Raw genomic sequence first — 22000 nt, 5'->3', positions numbered from 1 at the left:
GATGGGAAGGGCAGCAGGAGACATGTACCAGGGGAAGTGCTTGAGGACAGAAGGAAGACTGCAGTTCTTGTCTGAACTGATACTGACCTCCAGCCTTCTGCTAGAGAGCCTGTCCTGCGGGTTCTGTCAGATCCTTGTCTGCTCTAAGGGTTAGCCACTATTTCAGTGTCCACATCATGGGATAACATTTCATGGTGGTGTACACAGTTGTTGTTTTTTAAATACTGAACTGTTCTGCTGATAAGAATCAGTAAGGCAAGCGGCTCTTCTCCTTAAGGGTGATTTTTTGGGTTTTTTTGAGTACCACCCATAGAAATTGACACTAGGGCTGACGTGCTGCTGCATTGCAGATTATAAAATGATGGAGTTACATGTGTAAAAGAAAACTTAAATACTTTCTTTGCTTCTGGCATGATTGTTATTTTCAGTCTCAGAGCTGGTTAAATATTATTTAAAACAGAACAGTCCTGGATTTGTATTCACATTCATTTTAGCCAAACACTGAATTCCTTCATTTTTTCCTCATATGGGCTATTCATTCTTACTTGAAATCAATTCACCTGTAGTGTACCATTTTTTTTTCCCTGAGTAGAAGCTATCAGTAATGGAGTGAGGATCAGTTTTCAGAGAGTATCTGACCTGAAAATGTATCCCTGAGCAGATCCATGGTAAACTTTATGATCCTCGTGGGTCCCTTCCAACTGAGGACATTCTGTGATTTTTAAAACAATTATTTAGTTTTTGTTGTTGTTTTTGCGCCTGGGGCAGTTGTACTGGATGTTTTTGTTTTCCTTATTTGTCAGTGGTGATACAAAATACAGCCACTTCAGGCTATGTGTTGATTCAGACTGCTGGTTTAGAGGATGCTGAATTTTCTGATTTAGTTTCTTTGCTTGTAGTGTGATTAATATTTGAATGGAGTTTGCTTGAGGATCATCTGTGTTCCCAAAGCAGGGATGTCATAGGCTTGTTTGAGCTCATGGAACATAGCAAGTAAATTACCCTCAAAAGTTCTTCACTCCCTCCTGGCTATTATTTATAGTAACTATAAACAAAATGTGTTGAATTTTGCTTTTTAATTGTGAAATCAGGAGTAGCGTCACTTGCTTAGTACCTGCTTGCAAAGGCAAATGCTGTTTACCTCTGATGAGTCCCAAATTAGGATTATCAAGTGTTTAAGGGGAAGATAATGCTCTGGGAGGCTTAGGCAGAAATGTAACCCTGCCTGGAACATTCTTTTTGAGAGCACTTGTTAAAACATGTGAGTGAGCTGTCTCCCAGCCGTGCACATCCCTCTTGTGCAAGCAGCTTTGTGTGCTGGTTGTTTACCCACTGCTAGTTTAGAGACTCCCTGCAGTTAGAAGTGTGTGACACAGCTACAAGGGGAAACAAAATTGCAACAAACACCTTGTATGAGCTGCTGCTGTTCTGCGACAATTAGGGTTAAATGTTAAAGGGTGTGTCCCAAAACCAGGCAAGCCGTTTGTGCTTGGATTTGTGAATGAAGGTGGCTTCCAAGACAAGTGTGAGTTTGCTTGCCTGGGTTGTGTGAATGTTGCCACAGAGAAGATAGTAATTTTTTTTTAGTTTTGTAGAGCATTATGTATGGTTTTGCTTGGGTTTATGGAACCCAAATCTACAGAAAATCCCTGAAACCACAGTCTGGTTGGCACACTTAGCTGCATATTTTGGTAGGAACAAGAGTAGACAGTCATTACAAAGAAATCCTTGGAAATCAGGGCTGGTCATATTGCAGACCAGTATCTCCTGCTTGCTGGAGAAAAGCTGCTGGCCTGTGATCCTGGAAAGAGATGTTGAAACCATTACTTCAGCACAGTGTTCATCAAAAACACCTTCTGGAAACAATCTACAGACTGCAAACTTTCACAGACCCATTGTTGCCTCTGCTCTTCATTATTTTCTGTGTATCAGACAAACCTGTGGAGAAATCCTGCTCTGTCAACTGTGTTAGAAGATGCCAAATCCTGGAGTCCTCTGTTAAGAATTATTCTTCAGGTAAGAATGTGAGGTTGAATGTTCCCTTACATGATCCTCTCCACTCCAGAGAACTTCATGACTGGCATAGATGGGACGTGAACATCAGGGTGGGCAATAGGGTTGTACAAGAAGTGCTCTTGCAGGAGCCAGGGTTGGATGTAAGGCCTCTGTACTCCTTTTACCCCCCCTCTTACTGATTTTCTACTGTTGGATCTGAACAAAACACTGGTAAAATGAGGGGACAGTTTATTTGCCACCTGTAGGAGAACCTACTCTGTGTATGTTTCAGTAGATTTGACCAGAACAACCCTTTAGTAAATTTATACTACCCCTTTGTAGAAGCAGAGATAAATTTCTGGTGTGTTTCAGTATATATTTCCCACCTCCAGAACAGGAATGTAGCATGCTGGTGAGATTCTCAGCAGTCAAAGTGTGAGTTGTTTTTTTATTTTTTAATTTATTTTTCTTAAAGATTTCTAAGCCTTTCAGGTTGGGCCAAGCTGGGGAGAAACTGCAGCCTTTGATTTCAGTCATCCAAGGTGGTTTGGGTGAATTTAGCTGTAAGGGTTTTGTATAAAGTGCCACAAAGACAGAAAGTGGTCCAAGAATTTAAGATGGAGTTTAATCCTGTATTGTGCTGGTATCTCTCTCGAGATTAGTTAAATGACAGTGTAATTTACTGAACTGCAATATAACAGCAGCTTTGTGTAATCCTGTGCTGCACATACCCAGAGGTTCAGAGTGCTGATTGATTCCCAGTTCTGCTGAAAACAGACCACTGCTATATGAAAATATCATTTGTAACAAGTCAGCTGAAATATTCAGAGAATGGTTTCAGCTGTTTGCAGCTGGATTTGTACCCACTATTTTATCCTGAGTGTGAGCAGGAGGCCGGGTTTTGTACATTCCCAATCTCAGGAATGACTCTGCTGCTCTGGATTCTACCAGCACCTCTCCCACTGCAAGGAACAGAGCAATGATGCTGCACTGAATGCAGGCAGCCTCAGAAAATGAGTCTATATTCATAAAAGCAGAACGATAAAGAGAATTTATGCTCTCAAATGTATGGATTTCTATTTTTCCCCAGTTATTTTTTACCTTTGCTTGCACAGTGATGTGTTTGGAGCACTCTTGGTGTGGTGAGGATCCTTGGTGCATTCTTGAGCCCCTGTGCTCATAGCATCAGAACAGGCAGGGACAAGACAGCCACCTAAATGGTGCCAGATGGGAATCCCCCATGTCAGCTTCACATGACTTTACCTCTAAATGTTTGGGCTCTGATTCCAGGCTTCTTGTTCTAGTTTGTTGTGTTCCTTTGGAAGCATTGTTTTCTGTAATTAAAAAATTATGATTACATGCAGTCACCAGCTGTGCCAGCCACAATTTTACAGTGAGCAGAGTTCGTGACAGATACGTTCACATGGATTGGTCACATTTGCCTCTAATAACCCATCAGGAGCCATCTTGCTTGTTATGTTGTGATAGTCTTGGTGTTCACTGCAGAGCTGCAGAAAAGCATTGTGGATGGTTCCCCCATTAATTTGGTCATATTTTAACCATATTTGTATTTCATAGAATCATAGTATCCAAGAATGGTTTGGGTTGGGAGGGGTCTTAAAGACTATCTAGTTCCACCCCCTGCCATGGGCAGGGACACCTTCCACTATCCCAGGTTGCTCCAAGTCCCATCCAACCTGCCCTTGGACACTTCCAGGGAACCAGAGGCAGCCCCAGCTTCTCTGGGCACTCTGTGCCAAGGCCTCACTCTGTCACAGTAAAGCATTTATTTCTAATACCCAATCTAAACCTCTCTCTGTCACTTTAAACTTGTATCCCCTTGTCCTGTCACTACATGCCCTTGCAAAAAGTACCTCCCCCTCTTTATTGCAGACTCCTTTCTGTATTTCTATAGCCTTGAGTTCTGTTAAATTATGTATTATTCTAAAAACTACTTCCTCATGCTTAATTTAAACCTCTCACCTGATCATTCCACAAAGCACTTTCCCATATAGCTTATAGAAGGAATGATACAGAAATTTCTTATGTGTTTTCTGTTCTGCTTATCACTTCATGAATTAATACCCTCTTTTTTTTCATTCACATCTATTTTAAGCTGTACAGTTTCAGGCAATTTCACCTACTTTCCTGGGGAAATCCCTGCATGCCTTCTGTGCAGCTGGATGGCCAAAGCTGAATGCTCTTGTTGGTTCTTTTGGTGCCTTTTTTTTCCCCACATCTTGCTGTTAGTATTTACCAACCTTCAGTTTCAGTGACTAGGTACTTTTTTGGTGCAAAAACTAGTACTAAATTACATATTTTTATATTTTTAAAAAATATTAACTGCTCAAAAAGATCCCAATGTACCTGAAAAAGCAAGAAGCAGATTTTGACAACACTTTCTACTTGCCCAAAGTGAACAGTATAAAAACATTTCTGAGAACAGTTGGTACAAGGGCCCTGTTTGGTGGCAGTTTTCTCTGGAACAGCAATCACAGTGTACTCTTGGATTTTTTAATATTACCCTCTACTTGGAGAGTGATAGATTTAAAACACTCTCAGTCCTGAGAATTTTACTTGTTTACTTGAGCAATTTGAAGGGAATTGTAGTTGAAGCCCTCAGCTTCTTGATGGTGTCCCTTGAAATGCAGGCTCCTTGTTTGTCATCTATTCAATTTTCCTTGTCATTATTTTTATTTGTATGTAAAGGAAAAAGACATCCAGGGCAGTTCTGGGAAAGAAAAGCCTTCAATATATTTTTCCTGGAGCATGAACAGAACTAATTTGACAGCAATTATAGCACTGGGGCTCTGAGGAGAGGGACTGAGTGACTCCCATCCTTTCACACAGCATCACTTCACTTCACATGAGTGGCAAAACAACAGTGTCCAGAGCCAAACACTGCCCCGAGCTGGGAATTTTATCAAGGGTGATACAGCCCCTGGTAACTGTGGAATTGCCCTTTTTTTGCAACTCTGTACAAACCTACCAGAGAACCATGAGGAGATGTGGGTGGATGACCGGCTGAGTAGCTCAAGGTGCCACAGGGTATTGTCCCAGGGGGAGTGTCCCAGCTCCCTGGGGAGCCTAGGGAACAGACCTCATTGTGGCTTTCCAGTACCTTCTTCCCTGTGAGGCTGGTGAGGCCCTGGCACAGGGTGCCCAGAGAAGCTGTGAATGTCCCATCTTTGGAAGTGTTCAAAGCTAGGTTGGACAGGGCTTTGAGCAACATGGGAATAGTGGAAGGTGTCCTGCCCAAAGCAGGGGGGTGGAATGAGATGTTCTTTAAGGTCCCTCCCAACCCAAACCATTCCGTGCTTCTCTGAGTGCTTTAAAGCTCACAGAGGGAGCTCACTCATCTCTAACCTCCCATGCTTCTTTCCAAGCAAAGAATGTCGGAATTTAAATAAAAAGTACCCTGTCAAATTCATAGTAAAAGATTAAAAAAGCAATTATGGAAGGCAAGAGCTTGATTTGGATGTTAAAGATGTCTTGTAAAAATCCCAAGAATTCTCTAAATAGAATTTAAACTGAAAGCATATGAAGCCATGAATTCTCAGCTCCTATTTTCACTGTTAATACTGTATAACTAAAGCCAGACCCAGCAAAAAAAGGATTATTTTAATGGGAGGAGCATAATTTTAGCACAGCTGCCCCAGAAACACACAAGGCCAAGCTCTGCCCACAGTTGCCTCTGGAGATAGCTGGGTTTAATGCATTTGCAGGAGCCATGTGGAGAAAATCTCTGGCATGCTGTTACTAATTTCATTTGTGGAAGATGAGATAAATATTAATGAATATAAACACATTTTAAATGTAGACTCGCCACTTAAATAACTGTGCTGACTGAATTAATGTGCAGATAGGTACGTTGTAGTCAGGACAATGTTGAGCTGGAAGGATGCTTTCTGAAAGGCAATTTCTGCGAGTTTATAATTTTGTTAATGTTACCTGAAAAACCTTCTGTTGAAGTTGCGAGCCTGCAGACAGTTTTTCTTCACATCAAGGTCATTTCCATCCCTTTTTTCTGCTCCTCGCTGTTTCCTTGGCAATGCTGATCAAAGTGTCTGAGGGGTGCCTGATGAGCAGCCCTTCATTATTTCAACTAGGACTAGATTTTGGACCCAGAACACTGCATGGCCTCCTAAACAGCTGCTGCAGCTCTGGTGAGGAACAGGAGTAAGTGACTGAGGCTTGGAGGATATAGAAATTAGCTGACAGAAATAAAATAATGTGCAGCTAATTCATGCTTCCTTCCCCATGGCTCCTGCTTAAAGAGACTTAAAAATACTGAAAAGTGTCAAAATAATCAGAATCTATTATGCAACAGTAGGAAATACTGAAGCTGTTCTTTAAATAGCCAGTGACATAGAAGATTTTTGTGTGCTTTCCTGGGGGTTACTGTTCCTTTTGAAATCATAAAATAGGTTGTTGCTTTATTCTTTAGCCTTTCACAGTAGTGGGAACTAAAAGCTGGAGGTACACATTGTGTGTAGATATATCAATTCAGTGGTACTATGCATCCTCTATTGAAGAATAGGCATCATATAATGTGCAGTTACAGAAAATTGTAGACATTTTAACAAATTCATAATCAGAAAATGTCATTTATCATGGAAGTCGATGTATAGTGCTCATTTATTTATTAAGTATACCAGGAGGATAGGCAAAATTTGAGATGAGAAGTCTGCTGGAGGCTGTGTCCATCATAAAATGATTTACTAAAACGGTGCTCAGGAGGGCGAATTGCTTCACTCACCTTGCTCTCAATAGTCAGGACTTGAACCTGATGCTGTAAAAACAGTGGGATGTTTCTAATTGAGCTAAATACTTCTATGACCTCTTTGGCAGCTCTTGCATTTCACTTGGCTTTGCTTTTAAATTGCTGGAGGTTTGTTTTGGGGTTTTTCTCCCTCCCTGGAGCTGGAGTTGCAAATTTGCCTTATAACATTTCATGACAGATGGAGTGTTGGACTGTTGGGAACGAGCTTTTGGTGACACTGACCTAAGGTGCCACTACTTAGTGAATATCAACACTTCTCCCTTTTTAACCCTGGGCTTAGTTTATTCTCTAAACCTGCAGGAAAAATGCATTCTGCTTTGTCATGATCCATTAACGTAAGAAATACTTGTTCTGACTGTGACAACCCTTCCTTTCAGTGGTCCTGGTAATCACAACAAATGAGGTCAGCATTTCCCTTGGTTCTCCTCACACTGTTAATGTCCATGTGGGATAATCATGGGGACAGAAAGACGTATCAAAAATGTCAAGAAGGCCAAAATGTTTATTTTTCATAGTTGTCATTGTTATAAAGTTCAAGAGAAAGAAGTGCTGAGTAGCATTGCTGGTGATAATGATAAATAGTGAGGTTTCTGCTTAGAATAGAAGGGAAGAAATTACATTCAAGAGAGCTCTTGGGAAATCAGGTGGTCTCAAACTGGCTGGGTGGCAGGAATTTTAATAAAGAGCTGTGAAGTGATTTCAGAGTAGTTTGTGGTGATTGCTGATAAATTTGGGTGGATAGGTAAAGAACCTGACTGCTGTAAAACTCGTTCAGTACCTGTCTGTAGGAGGAAGAAAGGCGACCTGGGTAATTACAGATCAGTTTAATTTTCATTTGCAGGAGGAAAAAAATCCTGAAAAAAAAGCACAGACCTGGAAGGTACTGGACAGGTAAAACCATGTGGTTGTTTGGGGAAATGTCACTCAAACCAGAGTAATGTCATCCTCTGACAAGATAAAAAGTTTTTATTACTAGGGGAGAGACACTATGTGACAAATACCAGCTTTTTTGGGCATGGTCATACTATGCCAGACTCGGGATGAAACTGAGTGCAAAATGGTTGGATGATCATAGAATCATGGAATGGTTTGGGCTGGAAGGCACCTTAAAGATCATCTTATTCCAACCCCTCTGCCACAGGCAAGGATACCTTCCACCAGAACAGGTTCCTTAGGGCCCCATCCAGCCTGGCATTGAATGCTTCCACGGATGGGGCAGCCTGTGCCAGGGCATCACCACCCTCACTGGGAAGAATTTCTTCTTAATATCTGATCTAAATTTATCTTCCTTCAGCTTTAAGCCCTTCTCCATTGTCCTGTCACCACATGCTGGTGTGAAAAGTCTCTCTCCAACCTTCTTGTAGCCCCTTTTAGGTACTGGAAGGCTGCTATAAGGTAAATTAAATGGTTATTTTCAGGTCCCAGGAACATTTAATTCAATCTGGGATGGTGAATAGAAAATGTTTCCTATATTTGTGATCAAGCTAGTGCAAATTTGAGAATCTGTAGTGGGAGAGGTTTCAAGCCTTGATAAATTGAGAAATGGTCATGGAAAACCTGGGAAAAGCATACAATTAGTGTGAGATGCTGTATTTGGAGGAAGCAGCCCTGCAGTCAGCAGCAGATGCCAGCTGTTGTGCCAGCAGAAGCTGATGCTGCTGACGCTGGGTCACAAGCTGAACATGAGTCAACAAACTCGGCCTATTGTGCAAAGGCAAATATCATGCTGGGGTGTAAACTGTCATTCAGACAGCAAAACACACACTGCTGGCTCCTCCTGCTGCTTTCACCCACAATACCCAATTTGGGGGTTTGAAGCAGTGTTCCTGAGGAGACCCTGTGTGCTGCCATAATTCTGGTCTGTGCTGGGCCAGCCAAGAGCAGAACTGTTCGCCTGCTGCCTCATGAGCCAGGTGCTGAATCGGTCTGTCTGATGCAGAAAAGCTGCTTCCTCCTGCCTGCCTGCCTGCCTGCCTGCCTGCCAGCCTGCCAGCAGGGAAGGCAGAGACTGATGTGAGAGAGCAGTGGGGTGAATAAATGGGGTTCTCTTTTGGGTGCTGTGTGTGGTGCTGCCCTGCCCCACACAGAGGTGACCTGGTATGCCAGTGTGCTGTGACTGTCTGTGACCACTCCAGCTTCTTTAGCAGGTGTCCATGTTTTCAAAGATGGAGAGATGCTCATACTCAGGTAGTTGTGGAAGTCCATTATTATTCTTTTTCTTGATCTCATTGCATATTTCTCTTAGTTTTAACAGTACAGTCCCAGAGGATGACCGTGTTCCCAATACTGGATTTTTAGGGAGATGTTATTTACACGGTAACTTGTTGCATACTGTGGGTGCTGCCTGAAGTCCACAGGACTCCTGGGAATTCCATCCACACTGTCTTTGCAGTCAGTCTGAGCTCAGAATGGGTCTGGATCAATTCCTCTTGTCCATGCAGCTGTGGGGTCTCAGGAATATCTCATTTGGCTGCTGCCAGGAAAACAGTGTCTATGCAAAGGCAGGTGATGGAACATCCTGAAATACAACCCTCTCTCTGTGGGTCACCTTGTTTGGACATATTTGGTCATGTGTAAGGGGACTGCAAGATATGCAGAATTTGGGCAATAAATACAGATCTATGGCATTAAACCACAGCAGACAGGTAGGTTTTAACAAGATACTAGACTAGGCTTAAGAATGCTTCTGCCTTCCTCTCCTTAAGATATCCAAAGAATCTTCTGGCTTTGTAGCATTGCCAGGAGCAGAAGGGTTGGTCTCCAATGCTCCCTGCAGCAGATCCTTAACAGTGCTCAGTTGCTGTCTTCTGCCTCCATGAGTATTTCCTGGAGAATTTTCAGACCTTCCCAACTCATGGCTGTTTATAAGGGACTTTCTGCTGGCTCCCGGCGTGGCTCTGGGTTTTGCTGGGCTGCCCTGATGGAAATGTGAAAGATAAATTAAACTGCAGGTGCTTAGTTGTTGGGAAATTATTAAAGGATCAGGGACATGGATCATTGATAGAAGTATGGGATCAATAAAAGAACTGTAGCAAGAGCCTGCAAGCAAAAGGCCTGTGTGAGAAAAACTTTCCATGAGAAAATCCCTGTGTGAAAAACAGGGCTGGGAACAGGAAGGGAGTTTTGAGAAGGTACAGCTGTGGAGATAAGACCTGGAGGGAGGAGGGTGAACTCTGAATTCTTTTAATCATAACATAACTGTAGAAGCTTGCTAATGTAAGTCCAATTATGTAGAAATAGAAATGTGTTTTGATAAGCTTTAAGCCACTTAGGAGCTAACAAGCTGGTATACTATATAAGTGCCTTTGGATTGCTAATAAACGGAGCTTGCTCTTACCAACCACATTGGTTTGGACTGCAATTTCTCCTCCTGCTGGACTTCACGGACCCTTTCAATTCCAACACTTAGTCAGAGCTGGCATGTGGTTTTTCAGGCATGGGAGCCAATTCTCAGGCCAAAGTGTCTGCACTGTGTTTGGCCAAGTGTCTGGATGGTGGCCAGTGTCATGAGAGCAGTTAATTACAGTAGTCTGGGCAGTGAACAGGCATCACTTGCTTCTTGGCCTCTTGTTCTTTGCCAAATTGTGCTGGAGTCACACCGACTTCCATGGGGGGAAAGACACACGTGTCCTTTCTCCAAGTGCACTGCTCTTTGAACAGAGGCTCAGCAGCATTCCCAGATGTTAGTTTAGCAATGCAAGGGCTAAACAAACAGCAGCAGGTGGAATGGTTCCCGTGGTGCTCCACAAAGCTGGAATATGACTCCAGAACACGTTTTGCAGAGTTGCTGCTCACAGCGGGTTGGTTTGAGTGATCCAGGAGGAAATGAGGGAGCAGCAGGATCACTGTTGTATCCTTCTCAGTTCTGATTAGGAAGGAGCACTGGAAGATGATGGCTCACCTCTGAGCTCTGTGTGCTGCTGCTGCAGCAAGGGTAAATACAGAATCAATAGCAGGTTTTAGAACACTTTTTTTTCCCCAAAAAAAATGTTTTGCCAAGACTGTTGCTCCCAGGAGCATTTATTTTAGGAGAGAGGTTATCTCAGGAGTCATTTCCCAAGAGACTTCTCTTTTATGTGATGTTTTAGCAAGAAAGACCTTCTCCAGAGACTGAGCTTTCTCTCAGGGGATTGATGTTTTGCAGAACATTTCCTTGCATGTTTCAAAAAACCAATTTCTGTCCCCATTTATTTGATAACAACACCTCTTATCAGTTGTAGCCTTCAGTCTGTGATATGGTAGCTTCCCTTATCTCCCTCACTTCCAGGCTGGACTTCAGGTGGATAGGAGTCATCCTGCTGTCTGCAGCCAGTGCCTGTGATCAGTGCTTCCCTTGTCTTGGGCTCTGCTACAGGTACTCAAAACCCTGGGTTATGATGCTTTCTGGAAGTCTCATCCCTTGCTGCTTTAGGATAAGTGTCTGGGAATATGGCCCCAGTCTCAGGGAATAGTGGAGCCAGAGGCCTCAGACCCATCCACAATTCAGTCCTTTTTCTCTTGGTTTCCCCACAGGAATGACTTTGCCTTTGCTGCTATTTGCAAGCCCATTAAAGCACTTTCCCAGAGTCCCAGGGTGACAAATTCAAAGCCAAAGAGGGAGCAGTGTCATGCTGTTTCCCGCCAGCACTGCCACATGATGATTTCTGGATCTGAAAGACCTCTTAAGTGCAGGGTTGTCTGAAAAACCCTGGAGTGACTGGCTCTGGGGTTTCCATTCCAAGGCTGGGGATTGCTGGATTCACAACCTGGTTTAAGCAGAGCAGAGAATGTGAGTGGAAGGGGAAAGAAATATCACAGGCCAGCTGTCACTGGGGGACCTGTCTGCCCCTGCAGGGGCCGGACTTCCTGAGGTGGATCCAAGCCATCAGGCTTCACAGCCAGGACGAGCTGCTAATTTCAGTCGTGGCACTGCCCCAGCTGCCCTGCTTGGAAAAATGCTTGAGTTTTGTTTGCGCACAAGGGAGTCGTGTTTTGCGGGTGCCCCGTCCACCACAGGGGACGTCTCTGTGAGCAGACGGCCAGCACTAATGCCATCCTGTGTGGCTGGGAATGAATTCACCCTTTATTCCATGCTCTCCATCCCTGCTGGGCCCAGAGCCCTGCCCCACTCACAGGCAGGCAGAGATGCTGCCATTTGCAGCTCCACACCCTGGTGCCCCTAATCCGGGACAAAACCAGGGCCATGGAGCAGCAAACACAACAAGACCTCTATTCTTAGTCTGGAAAGCCTAAAAGCTGGTTCTTTGGGGTGTGGGGTGATGAATATGCATTTGCTGGAGCTCTCATAAAGCCCTGAGCTGGGAGCAGATGCTCCTCTCCCATTGGATCTGTAGCCTTTGCTGCAGCTTTTCACAGTTACATAAATATGGCCTATTTTCCCCTCACAAATTAACATCTTGCTTGCTAAGTTTAGGCTTTTGCATGCATACAAAACAAACCTGCTTTTTCACATGCAGCTGGAAATCCCGGGTCACCCAGGGAGAAGCTGTCCCTGCCCCTATAAAGCTGGGGGCACCTTCACAGTCATGACAGACAGTGGCACTGACAGTGTCCCCTTGCAAGTCCTGGACAGCACATTGCAAATCATCTGAGGGGTCTTGCCCTTTTTTCTTCTTCCCTGTGAGAGAGTCAGACCGTAGCCTATGAGGCTGCCAGAGGGTCTGTCCTCCTGCAGACTGAAGTTCGGCTGCATGACAGCTGCTCACTCCCCACAAGACACAGATGTGGGGATTATTTTCCCCGAAGATGGTTCTTGCCCACCCTCCCCTCAGTGTACTGGGAGATGGCACCACAGTTTATCCCCATTAAAAACAGCCCTACAGAGAACGGATGTCACTTGGAAATCCCTGGGGTCTAGGAAAGCTGTGCATCCTCAGAGACTCCTGGCAGCTTTGTTAGGGATTTAAGTAATACAGATGCAGAGACCTGCAAGAGAGACGCCCACACCCCCCTCTGCAGTGGTATTGCTCCGGATTTTAACATCCTAAAGGGATCCAGCTCCCCAGCACCACTGGGATCTCTCTGGGATGGAGAAACAATCATGATCTTGATATAGCATCAAACCTCAGCTTCTCGCTCCTCTTGTTGTGGGAATAAGGATGGGATACCTGGTTATAGACCCTGAAGTGATCATCCCTTGGGTCTTGTATGTGCTGCTTCAGGCAGAGGAGCCATCCACTGCTATCGATCCACAGCAAGACCTTTTATATTGCAGGGCTGATGGAATGCTGAGACTTGAAATATGTTCTGACAGCTCCTGGCAGAGTGACCCATGAGGGGGAGGTTTCCTGGAGCTGGGTAACATCCATCCTGAGGCCAGTGGAGTAGGCAAGTAATTAGAGTACTAGATTTTGGCTCAGTAGGACTGATCCTATCCTCTGATGTAGGAATGCATGTGTTCCTAGGTGAGTCTTGAAGGTGTGTTACTGAACACAGCCACTCAGAGATGGGGATGGGCCTGGTGTGCTGCCAGGTTAACTGCTGGGGAGGGTATTGACTTGGAAATTCTGCGCTTGTAATTCCATGTATATCACCCATTGATTTCTATTAACAGCAGTCCTGTGGCTAGAGATCCATGTGTCTGCAAACACCAGTGGGAAACCTTGGAGTAAAACGGATGACTGGGGGTTTTGGGGAGGGTATAATACTTCAAGCATCTGACATGACTTTCATTTTAATCCTTCTGACTGAACTGAGCTCCCCCAGGCAAGACCCAGACCCTCTGAGTGGCAACGCACTGGAGAAGAGGAGAGGAAGAGGTTTGGGAGCTTTCAAAAAGCTGAAAAAGGCATGAAGTACAAAGCTCTCACTTTCTTCCAGAGGGGCACATGCTTCTAGCATGTGATGCCTTAGAAAAATAAAACCTGTGGAGTGAGGAATTGGTGCCCCTTTGGGAATGATTCTGGCTGGATCTCTGGATCCCACCGTTTTGGGTCTGTCATTGCAGCAGAGCAGCAGTGTCAGGGACTGCAGGCAGCTCTGCCAGCAGCTTCCTGACAGGATGCAAATGGGAGTTGTCATGGCTGGAGTGTCTTTCAACCCCCTCAAACAGCCCTTCCAGCCCTTTGGATCTGTATCAGCACGACCCAGATAATGGGGATGAGGGGGAGGCTGAGCTTTACGCAGTGCTGGTGCTTTGGGGATGTGCAACCCACTTTCTGTCCATCTCCATGGACAACACCATCTCCAACACCGTCTCTCAGAGCCCTGAGTCAGGCCAGTCCAGTGCCATCCCTTGGAGTCCCTGGGGAGCACTGGGCTTGGGGATTTTGTGAAGTTCAAAGGAAGAAATGAGTCATCTATGAAAAGCTGAACTCTCCATCACTGCAATCTCTTCCTGCCCTCTAGCACAGTTCTTCCGCTCCCAGGTAAAAGCAAACAAAGACCACAGAGTCCCCCATGCCCAGGCAGTCGCTTTCCTTGCTCCGATGGTGTGTAAGACCCTAATCTCTTTCCTGTCCCTGTCCCCCATGCCCATGGTCAGCAGCAGATGCTGGCGAGTTTTCCATGGGCAGCAGCCAGCCTGCAGCAATAATGAGAACAAGTCAGGCAGTGCCATCCTATACAGGCCTCTGTATGCTCTCTGTGTGTGTATCTGCGAGAGCTCCCGCTCCCCCTTCTCCCCCTTCCCTCTCTTTCCTAACCCCCCTCCTTCCACCAGCTCTTGTTCTTTTCACGAGACGCAGGGCTGGGGAGCCGGGGAAAGTGGCACAGTGCTGCTGCTCCTGCGGAGATAACCGTGGCTGGGCCGGGTCCGTTGCCCTCCCCGATGCACTGGGACTCCGCAGTTTCTCAGAGCCCCAACCAGCATTGTTCATCAAGTACCAAAGGCCACATAGCTTCAGCACAGGTAAGAGCCAGGAGGGGCTTGGAAGGTGATGAAAGGCCCGGTGGTACTTCCCTTGCCCTGGGGGAGGAGAGATTTTGAGTTGTTCCTGCCCCAGTTTCCTGCGGGGAAGGAGGACTCTTCAGGCAAAGTGGGAAGGGAAGGGTGCTACTCGGATGTCATCCCTATTTATGCCACTGCAGGGCTTCTCCCCGTGCATTAATCTTCCTGTGGCATCTTATGAATGGTCAAAGGGACACAGACACGGCTTGTTTTTAATTAGCAGGCAGGGAAAGAACAGCGTTTCTTAGTCTCAGCCCTGCCCTGACTGGGGAGGAGCCGGAATGGTTCTGGGATGATCTCAGTTGCAATGGGATTAGCACTAGGCCTTTGATGCTGGGAGAAAACATCAGCCTGTGCTTGTGCCTGCACCTCTGAGATCTTAACCATCTTGGCATCTTCCCCCCCTGCTTTGCTATTATTGTGGTTTTTAAATGGTGGATTGTGTTTGTTTTGAATATTTGGGTATATGTGACATTGTGACTAATGCCTGGGCTGAGCACTGGGGCTGACCTGGTTAAAAATAAAACTAATTGGAGCGAAAAGAGACCATGTTGGAGGCAAGAGAGAGCTGCACTGATCCAAGGCTGGAGCGAAAACTTGCAGATAGCACGGGCATGTGCATTCTTTGGGGGAAGAACCAGCTAAACTGGGGGGGCTCATTTTCCTGCTGCTGTGATGGTGGGGCTGCTGTAACTCATGGAGACTCCCACAGTGGTGAGGGGCAGCTCTTTGCTCTCCCAAGGGTGGGGCAAATAAACCGGTTTTTTGGCACAGCTGACAAATACAAAGGGGCCTGTTGTGCTGGCATCTTCTCCCCGTGGCTGATCCTGGCTGCTGTGCCCCATCGAAGTGGAATGCCGTTGCATTCCTCCATCTGGGGAGCCCACAGGTTGCATAATAAATGGGCAGAGCTTCCTCTGTCCTGCTGTGCTGCCCTTCTCTTGTCCCTGCAGCCCCGAGAGCAGCGCTGGGACAAGCCTGGCCTCTTGCCCTGCCCCCCCTTCCATGCGGCTCTGGGGACATTGCCCAGGCCTTAGGTCTGGGCTGGCTCAGGCTTTGGCAGAGCTCAGGGAGCATCTCTCTCCAGCCTGGCAGGACACGGGCACTGATGGCAGCCACTCTCTCGAGGAGAAATTAGTGCTGGATGCAGCAGACATTTTTGTGAGAGAACCACGGTCTGCTGGAGAAAGAGGACGAGCTCATCTCACTCACCTAATTTATATTTTAGTTAAGACTACAGCAGAAGCCTCCGGAGACGAAAGAGAAATCCCAGCTCACCCTTGTGGCTAACCCTGTTTGTATTTCATCCTACAAATACCCATTCAGCCGCTCGTGTGTTTAAAGTTAAGCACGTGCTCAGGTGCTTTGCTGTGGTGGGAGTGGCCTCCCCGTGGCACAGAGAGCAGTTAACGGCCCCAGGAAATCTTTGCTGTGGGACCTTGATGCCCTGCAAGCCCCAGTCTTTTGGAATAACAGCGATAAGAGCAGAGCAGTGTAGACCTTGTCCATCATAAATTAATTTGGGACTGCAACCCCGAGGTCTCAGGTCTGATTTTTAACACTCAGTAAACAGCTAGTTTGCAGTATTCAGCTCACAAAATGCAGGCTTCTTGCAAGCACCTCAGATGATGTCCCAGCAGAAAATTAACCCTATCTGTCAGCAAGCCTTGCTCCCTGACCTGTGCCGAGCATCTGATCTCAATCAAACCCTGGGAGGGACGGAGAATCCATGGCAAGGGATCATTGTGGAGCTCTGTCTGTCGGGGTGGATCTGTCCCAGCTTCCCAGCCATGCACAGAGCTGCATTCCAGCCACTGCCATATTGACAGCAGCAGCGATGCTGAAAGCTGGGAGGACTCCAAGGCTGCACAGAGCAGCTCTGTGTCAACTCCAATCCTTTCTGCCTCCCTGCTCCATGCTCACAGCATCCTCCACAGTGCACAGGCAGAGCCATAGCACGTTCCTTTCCATGGAGCTGCTCCTGGGCATGGCAGCTCATTTCCTCAGAGAACAATTATGAAACTGTAATAAAGTGCTTTAAAGGGAAAATTCTTCCCTTTGATTCCTGCCTGCCCTTCTCATCCTGAAGCTTCCTGCCCTGCTTTGCTGTTGGTTTTGTGTCCTACCTACCCGGAGGAATTTGGGAGGGAGCAGGGAGCACAGGCCAGGAGCCATCTTGCAGCAGAAGCATCTGTTCTGCTGCAGCAATCGCTGTGCCCAGGAGCCACACACATGGCCAGGAGACAGTTTTATCCTTGACACAGGAGAATTTAAATAGCTGCCATGCTCTCAAGCTAAGCCACAGACACAACTGTGGATCTCACTTTACGTAACTCTTTTTTATTTTTTATTTTTACATTTTATTTTTGAACATATTCTTTCATTTTCAAGGGGAGTTTGATTCAGAAGGAATTTGCTATAAGCCTACTGCACAGAAGCTTTCTAAAATATTACCCTGTAAAAACCCCATAATTCTCTTTATCTGCAATTTAATTGCCTTGCCTTGTAGAGCACGTGCCGTGGCTTCCCCGATCAACTCCCCATCCAGCTCCATGGTCTCCTCACCTGTCCCTGAAACTCTGGCTCCCCCTGTTTCACCTTTAAGGATTTCCTCCCTGCCAGGCCTGAGGTGGAGAATGATTTGAGGTTTAAGATGAATAGATAAATTAACTCCTTAAAAACATTCTGAGGTGCATCTGTGGATATTTCCTGGTGCTACTGGAGATCTTTTTTTAGAAAGGGTTTCTGTTTGCAATTAAGATAAGTATGTGGTTTGTTTTGTAGTTTAGCAAGTGATCTACACCAGCCATAATTCCTTCCTTCCAAGGCAGTCACCTTGTGCTGGACGAAGTGTGTTTTCAGACAAGACAGCAGGGCAGCCTGGCACAGTGAACACCTGGATGAAAGTTACAAGTAATTTCCTTCTAGGTTTAATTGCAAATGGTAGTGGAGAACAGCAGTCTCTGGAGACTGATTGATTAATTGCTAATCTGAATTCCTGTGGGGCTGGGCCCATATAGGTACCATTTTGGATTATGAATAAATTTTGAATGACTATGAAGGAGATCAAATGACACTTTATTCCTTTCAGTAGTCCAGCAAAAGCCCCAACCCCCCCTGGGTTGCAGCAGTGTGGCTGCAGGTTTGTGGCTGAGCTTAAGGCAGGCTTTGCAGCTCACCTGGATTCCCAGAGCCAGGACTACTGTGGGAGGCAGCCAGCCTCCTGTGACTGGCATTTTGCAGTGACAGAGCCTACACAAAATCCCAGAATGGTTTGGATTGGAAGGAATCTTAAAGTTCATCAAGTTCCAACCTCCTGCCATGGGCGCGGGCCCCTTCCACTGGTGCCACAGAGCATCCTCTGGAGGGATCTCAGAGGCAACAGGATCTCATGAAAACACATCAGGGAATGATTTCACCTGTGGGGATGTAGCTGCACAGCATCACAGCAGAGTGAAGAAGTGCTTTTCTTGGCAGGAGGGAAAATCCTCTTGGACCAGCAAGTTGTGAAAGCTCACCCCTTGAATGAGCCCCTTGGAGCACAGTACCAACAAGGAGAGATGCTGCCATAGACCCAAGAAAAATCATGAAGTAAAAGCAAGCACAACCCAAAGAAGTTCAAAGTGTGGCAGGGATCACTGTAAATATGACAAGACCACGAAGTTGGAAATGAGAAGTGGAAGCAATAGCAGCAGGTCATAAAACATAAAATAATGGCACCCCAGAGGGGCAGCAAACCCCCAAGGATACAGAACAAGGGTGAGAGGACAGGGAGAAGTCTACTTAAATGTCAAGGTAAAGGGGTTAATTTAAGGCAAACCTACAGCCAAACAAATGAGCCAGTCAGTGTATGCATGGTCTGATCTTCCTGTTCCAAACAGAGAAGGGTGCTTGGCTGCCAGCCCCGGGAAGAGCATCCTTGCATGTGGAGAGGCAAAAGCCACATCATCACCAGCCAGAGCTGCCTTCCTGGTCCTGCTGGATGTGTCAGGACAGCTGAGGTGTCTTCAGGCCACACAATTACCTCTCATTTGGTAGAAACTGGGATCAGCTAAAGCTGGTGGAGCTGTTTTGTCTGGACGGGGTTTTTGGATAAAAACCATTTGAGTAGTGATCAATGGTCAAAACAACTGGATTAGGCAGGGAGGGATTGAAAATAATGGAGAGGGTGAAAAGGACCCTGGAGAGGGAGGTTAACATGTAGGGAACAGGCTGGCAAATTCCCTTCTGCCCTCCACAGTGACAGCCAACACTCCCAACACTGCACGTGTTCACTGCTTGTGTGTTTGCTGCTACCAAGTCAGGAGGAAATTGTTTTGGAGCAATTTTTGGAGAGATTTAAATTTTTGTATGGGATTCAAGCCTAATATCAAAATGAGTTATTTTATTAAAAGCATTTAAATAGAAACTACAGAGTGGTCAGGAGCAGGAGAGCTATTTTAGAAGGAATTTGCTATAAACCTACTGCACAGAAGCTTTCTAAAATATTACCCTGTAAAAACCCTGTAGTTCTCTTTATCTGCAATTTAATTACATTTCCCATAGTGCCTTTGTCAGAACAGTTCACTATTCTTGTTCTCTATTAACTCACACCTGCCCTAAGAAACTAGAAAGAAAAATTGTTGGCATCCAGAGTAATTTGTGTGTTATTCAGGATCTCACTGAGCTCAGAAAAAGGGTCTAATGAGGTATTGGAGAAATAGGAATTGGGGGTCTCATACTGTTGATGGCTATGAGATAGCAATATCTAAAACTGGTGTAAAACCAGAGGGAGAAGTGGAAGCCCCTCCCGTGATCCAGTGATTTGTCCCATTCAGTGTTAGTGGACCAGAGTTTGATCTGTTTGGGACTGCAGCAAAGTCTCAGAGTATCTGAATAATGGAGCAGAATCATCCAGAGCTTTTTGGATTGAACATTTTAGTGACCTCCTCCAGCCCACAGTGTATGTGTTGTGAATGAGAGCTGAGGGATGTCCTGGGACTGTTACGAAAATCTTGTCACTTGTGACCCCCTGCAGTGCCCAGAGGGAACCCAGGAGCATGGAAATAACATACTACACCAAAAATGACATGTTAGAAGTTAAATTTGGCTTGGGTTTTGGGACAAGGGCTGCAGCTGACTGTTACTTAACTTGCACAAACCAGCCTGTGGTAGCAGAGGCAGAGGATGAGCCTCAACCTTTGACTGTGGTTTAGAGGAGGTTTTGCTGGCCGCAGCATTTTTTCAGTGCTTGTTTTCTGATAACTGGAGATGTGATTAATCCCAGTCAGGATGACCTGGGCTTTGCCATGAGAGAGAGGATAAGAACAAGGCAAACATTTCCATGCCACGCTGAGCTGTCAAGGAGGGGATCCAAGCTGAAGGAGAGCTGGGATCTTTGCTGCAGTGCTGCTAAACCCTGTGTTTTTGTAGGAGGTTTTGCAGGACTGCCTCTCCCCAGGGATGGTGCCTGGTGATAACGTGCTATCTCAAGGCATGCTTCCTGCTAATAGCACCAGGATGCCAAAGCCAGCAGTGTTTTAGCAGAGAGGAAGGTGACTACAAGTTTCCAGGGAAAAGGCAATGACTTGTTAAACTGGAGAGGACTTTTTTAATTATATATTTTTTTTAAGTCAATCAGCTTTGTCAAGATCAAAAAAGCAATGGAGATCCCACAGCTTGAGCTCTCAGTGAGCTCTCAGTGACCCCCATCAGTGCCTGTGCAACACCAGGTGTTGCCACTGGTGGCTGTGCTGAGCTGGGGGGCTGTTGGTGACATGGGTTAGGTTGTTGTTAGAGCCACCGGGGTGCCCTGGACATGCCATACATATTCTCTGGAGGATGAAGGTGGGTGCAGGAGAAAAAAGGGGGATTGGAGCCCATACATAGGGGGGAGGCCACTGAGGGAGCTTGCAGGGATGTACACACCAGGTGAGAGAAGGGAAGATGGGTTCAAGAGGTCTGCCACATCACTGGGTGATTTTTGATCCTGTCATCCCATGCCCAGCAATAAGGTTCTTCTTTGCCTTGTGCCAAAATCTTCCTTGACCCTGCTGACACCTGGGCTCTTTAATGAAACTCTTCCATCCCTTCTGTCTGTGACAACTCCTGGAGATAAGTGATCTGAGGGCAGCAACCTTCCCTAAAGCTCCGAGCAGCCGCTCACAGCGAGGCGGGCGGGTGCTTTATTCCAACGCAGCGAGGGTGACAAAAGCGAGCGCTTTCTCAGGCATCCCCCCTCCCCGCCCCCAGATGCTCCCCGGCAGCCTTTGGCATCCTCCGCCCTTGCGCGGCGGTCCCCCGTCCCCTCGGGGCGAGAAGCTGGGCTTCTGCTGCCAGGTGGGTGAGGCGGGGATGCGCTGGGCTCCGGAGCAGAGCCGGCGCTGTGCGCTGGGGGCCGGCTGCGCAGCCGGGCTGGGGCTGATGCGAGAGCGGCTCTGAGCTGCGCTGCTGCTGCTGCTGCTGCCGCTGCCCGGGGAAAGGTAGGGAAGGGAGGGGTGTCGAGGTGTGACTGTCACACCGAGCAGGGGGCTGTCTCTGAAGAAGACCGCTCTGCTCTCTCCCCAGAGCTTTTCTGACCACGCTGTCGGCACAGACCCCCCGGCAGAGAGGACAGGTCAAAGGCAGTGAGTATCTTTTTCGCGGTGTCTGCAGTGCCTCTGTGTTCTTTTTTTTCCCCCTGACTTTCTCTGCATGTGAATAGATAGTCTTAATCTCCTGAACCCCCTGAGAGATCTAATGGTTTGCTGTTTTGTTTGTTTGTTTGTTTGACCTTCGTGCTGTTTATTTTCTTGTACTGGGATGGCTTCTTTATCTTTGCTCAGGTGGCTTGATAACCTGAACGTCCTAATCACACCCCTCCCTTTCTGTCTCTCAAGGAGAAACCCCCAAAACACATCCATGATGAGGCTGGCAATTCTCCTTGACCGGGTTCCCTTTATAGAAGGGGGAGGTAGGATGAAGGATGGAGCAGGAGGAAAATCCCCTCAACAGGACCTTTATTGCAATGCCTTTACCAGATGCCACAGCTTACATTTTAAAGTCATAACTGACTGGCTTTATTTGCAAACAGAGGAAACATCCGTGGGTATGTCAGCCAAGCAGTGGGATTGCCTTCACGGGAAACACAGGTCCCAGCACCTGTGAAGTTGGATGGACTTTGGGATTGTAATGAAGTTGGGTGCTGCTCAGCAGTGCAGGTGGTTACTGTGGGGGCTGAGTGGGTGGGAGTGGGGGTGAGCAGAAGGCTCTTTCATAACAGTACCCCAAAATTCAGGCTACTGGAGGAGGCTGCAAGGGAGAGAGCACCCAGCTCCACTTCCAGCTGTCGCCTTGGAGCAGCAGTGGGAAAGAGG

At 46.5% G+C, this 22000-nt stretch overlaps 1 protein-coding gene across 4 annotated transcripts in view; it reads left to right on the top strand.

Annotated features, from left to right (window-relative positions):
• Positions 1-13742: 13742 nt before the first annotated feature.
• Positions 13743-22000, top strand: part of RGS8 (regulator of G protein signaling 8) — a 29011-nt gene continuing 20753 nt past the window's right edge. For 2 of the 4 annotated variants that reach the window (XM_069022976.1, XM_069022975.1), the window contains exon 1: positions 21210-21271. Coding sequence is in view for 2 of the 4 variants with exons in the window: in XM_069022973.1 (XP_068879074.1) it covers positions 20898-20984; positions 21213-21271 (146 nt within the window). In the remaining 2 variants the exon portion in view is untranslated. Of the gene's footprint in view, positions 14628-20897; positions 20985-21209; positions 21272-22000 lie in introns of those variants that run through there. The other 2 variants (XM_069022974.1, XM_069022973.1) reach the window with 2 other exon arrangements.

The sequence above is a fragment of the Aphelocoma coerulescens genome, chromosome 8 (genome assembly GCF_041296385.1).
Source record: "Aphelocoma coerulescens isolate FSJ_1873_10779 chromosome 8, UR_Acoe_1.0, whole genome shotgun sequence".
NCBI lineage: Eukaryota > Metazoa > Chordata > Aves > Passeriformes > Corvidae > Aphelocoma > Aphelocoma coerulescens.
Note: the sequence above shows the minus strand (reverse complement) of the source record. Positions and strands in the feature narration are given on the sequence as shown.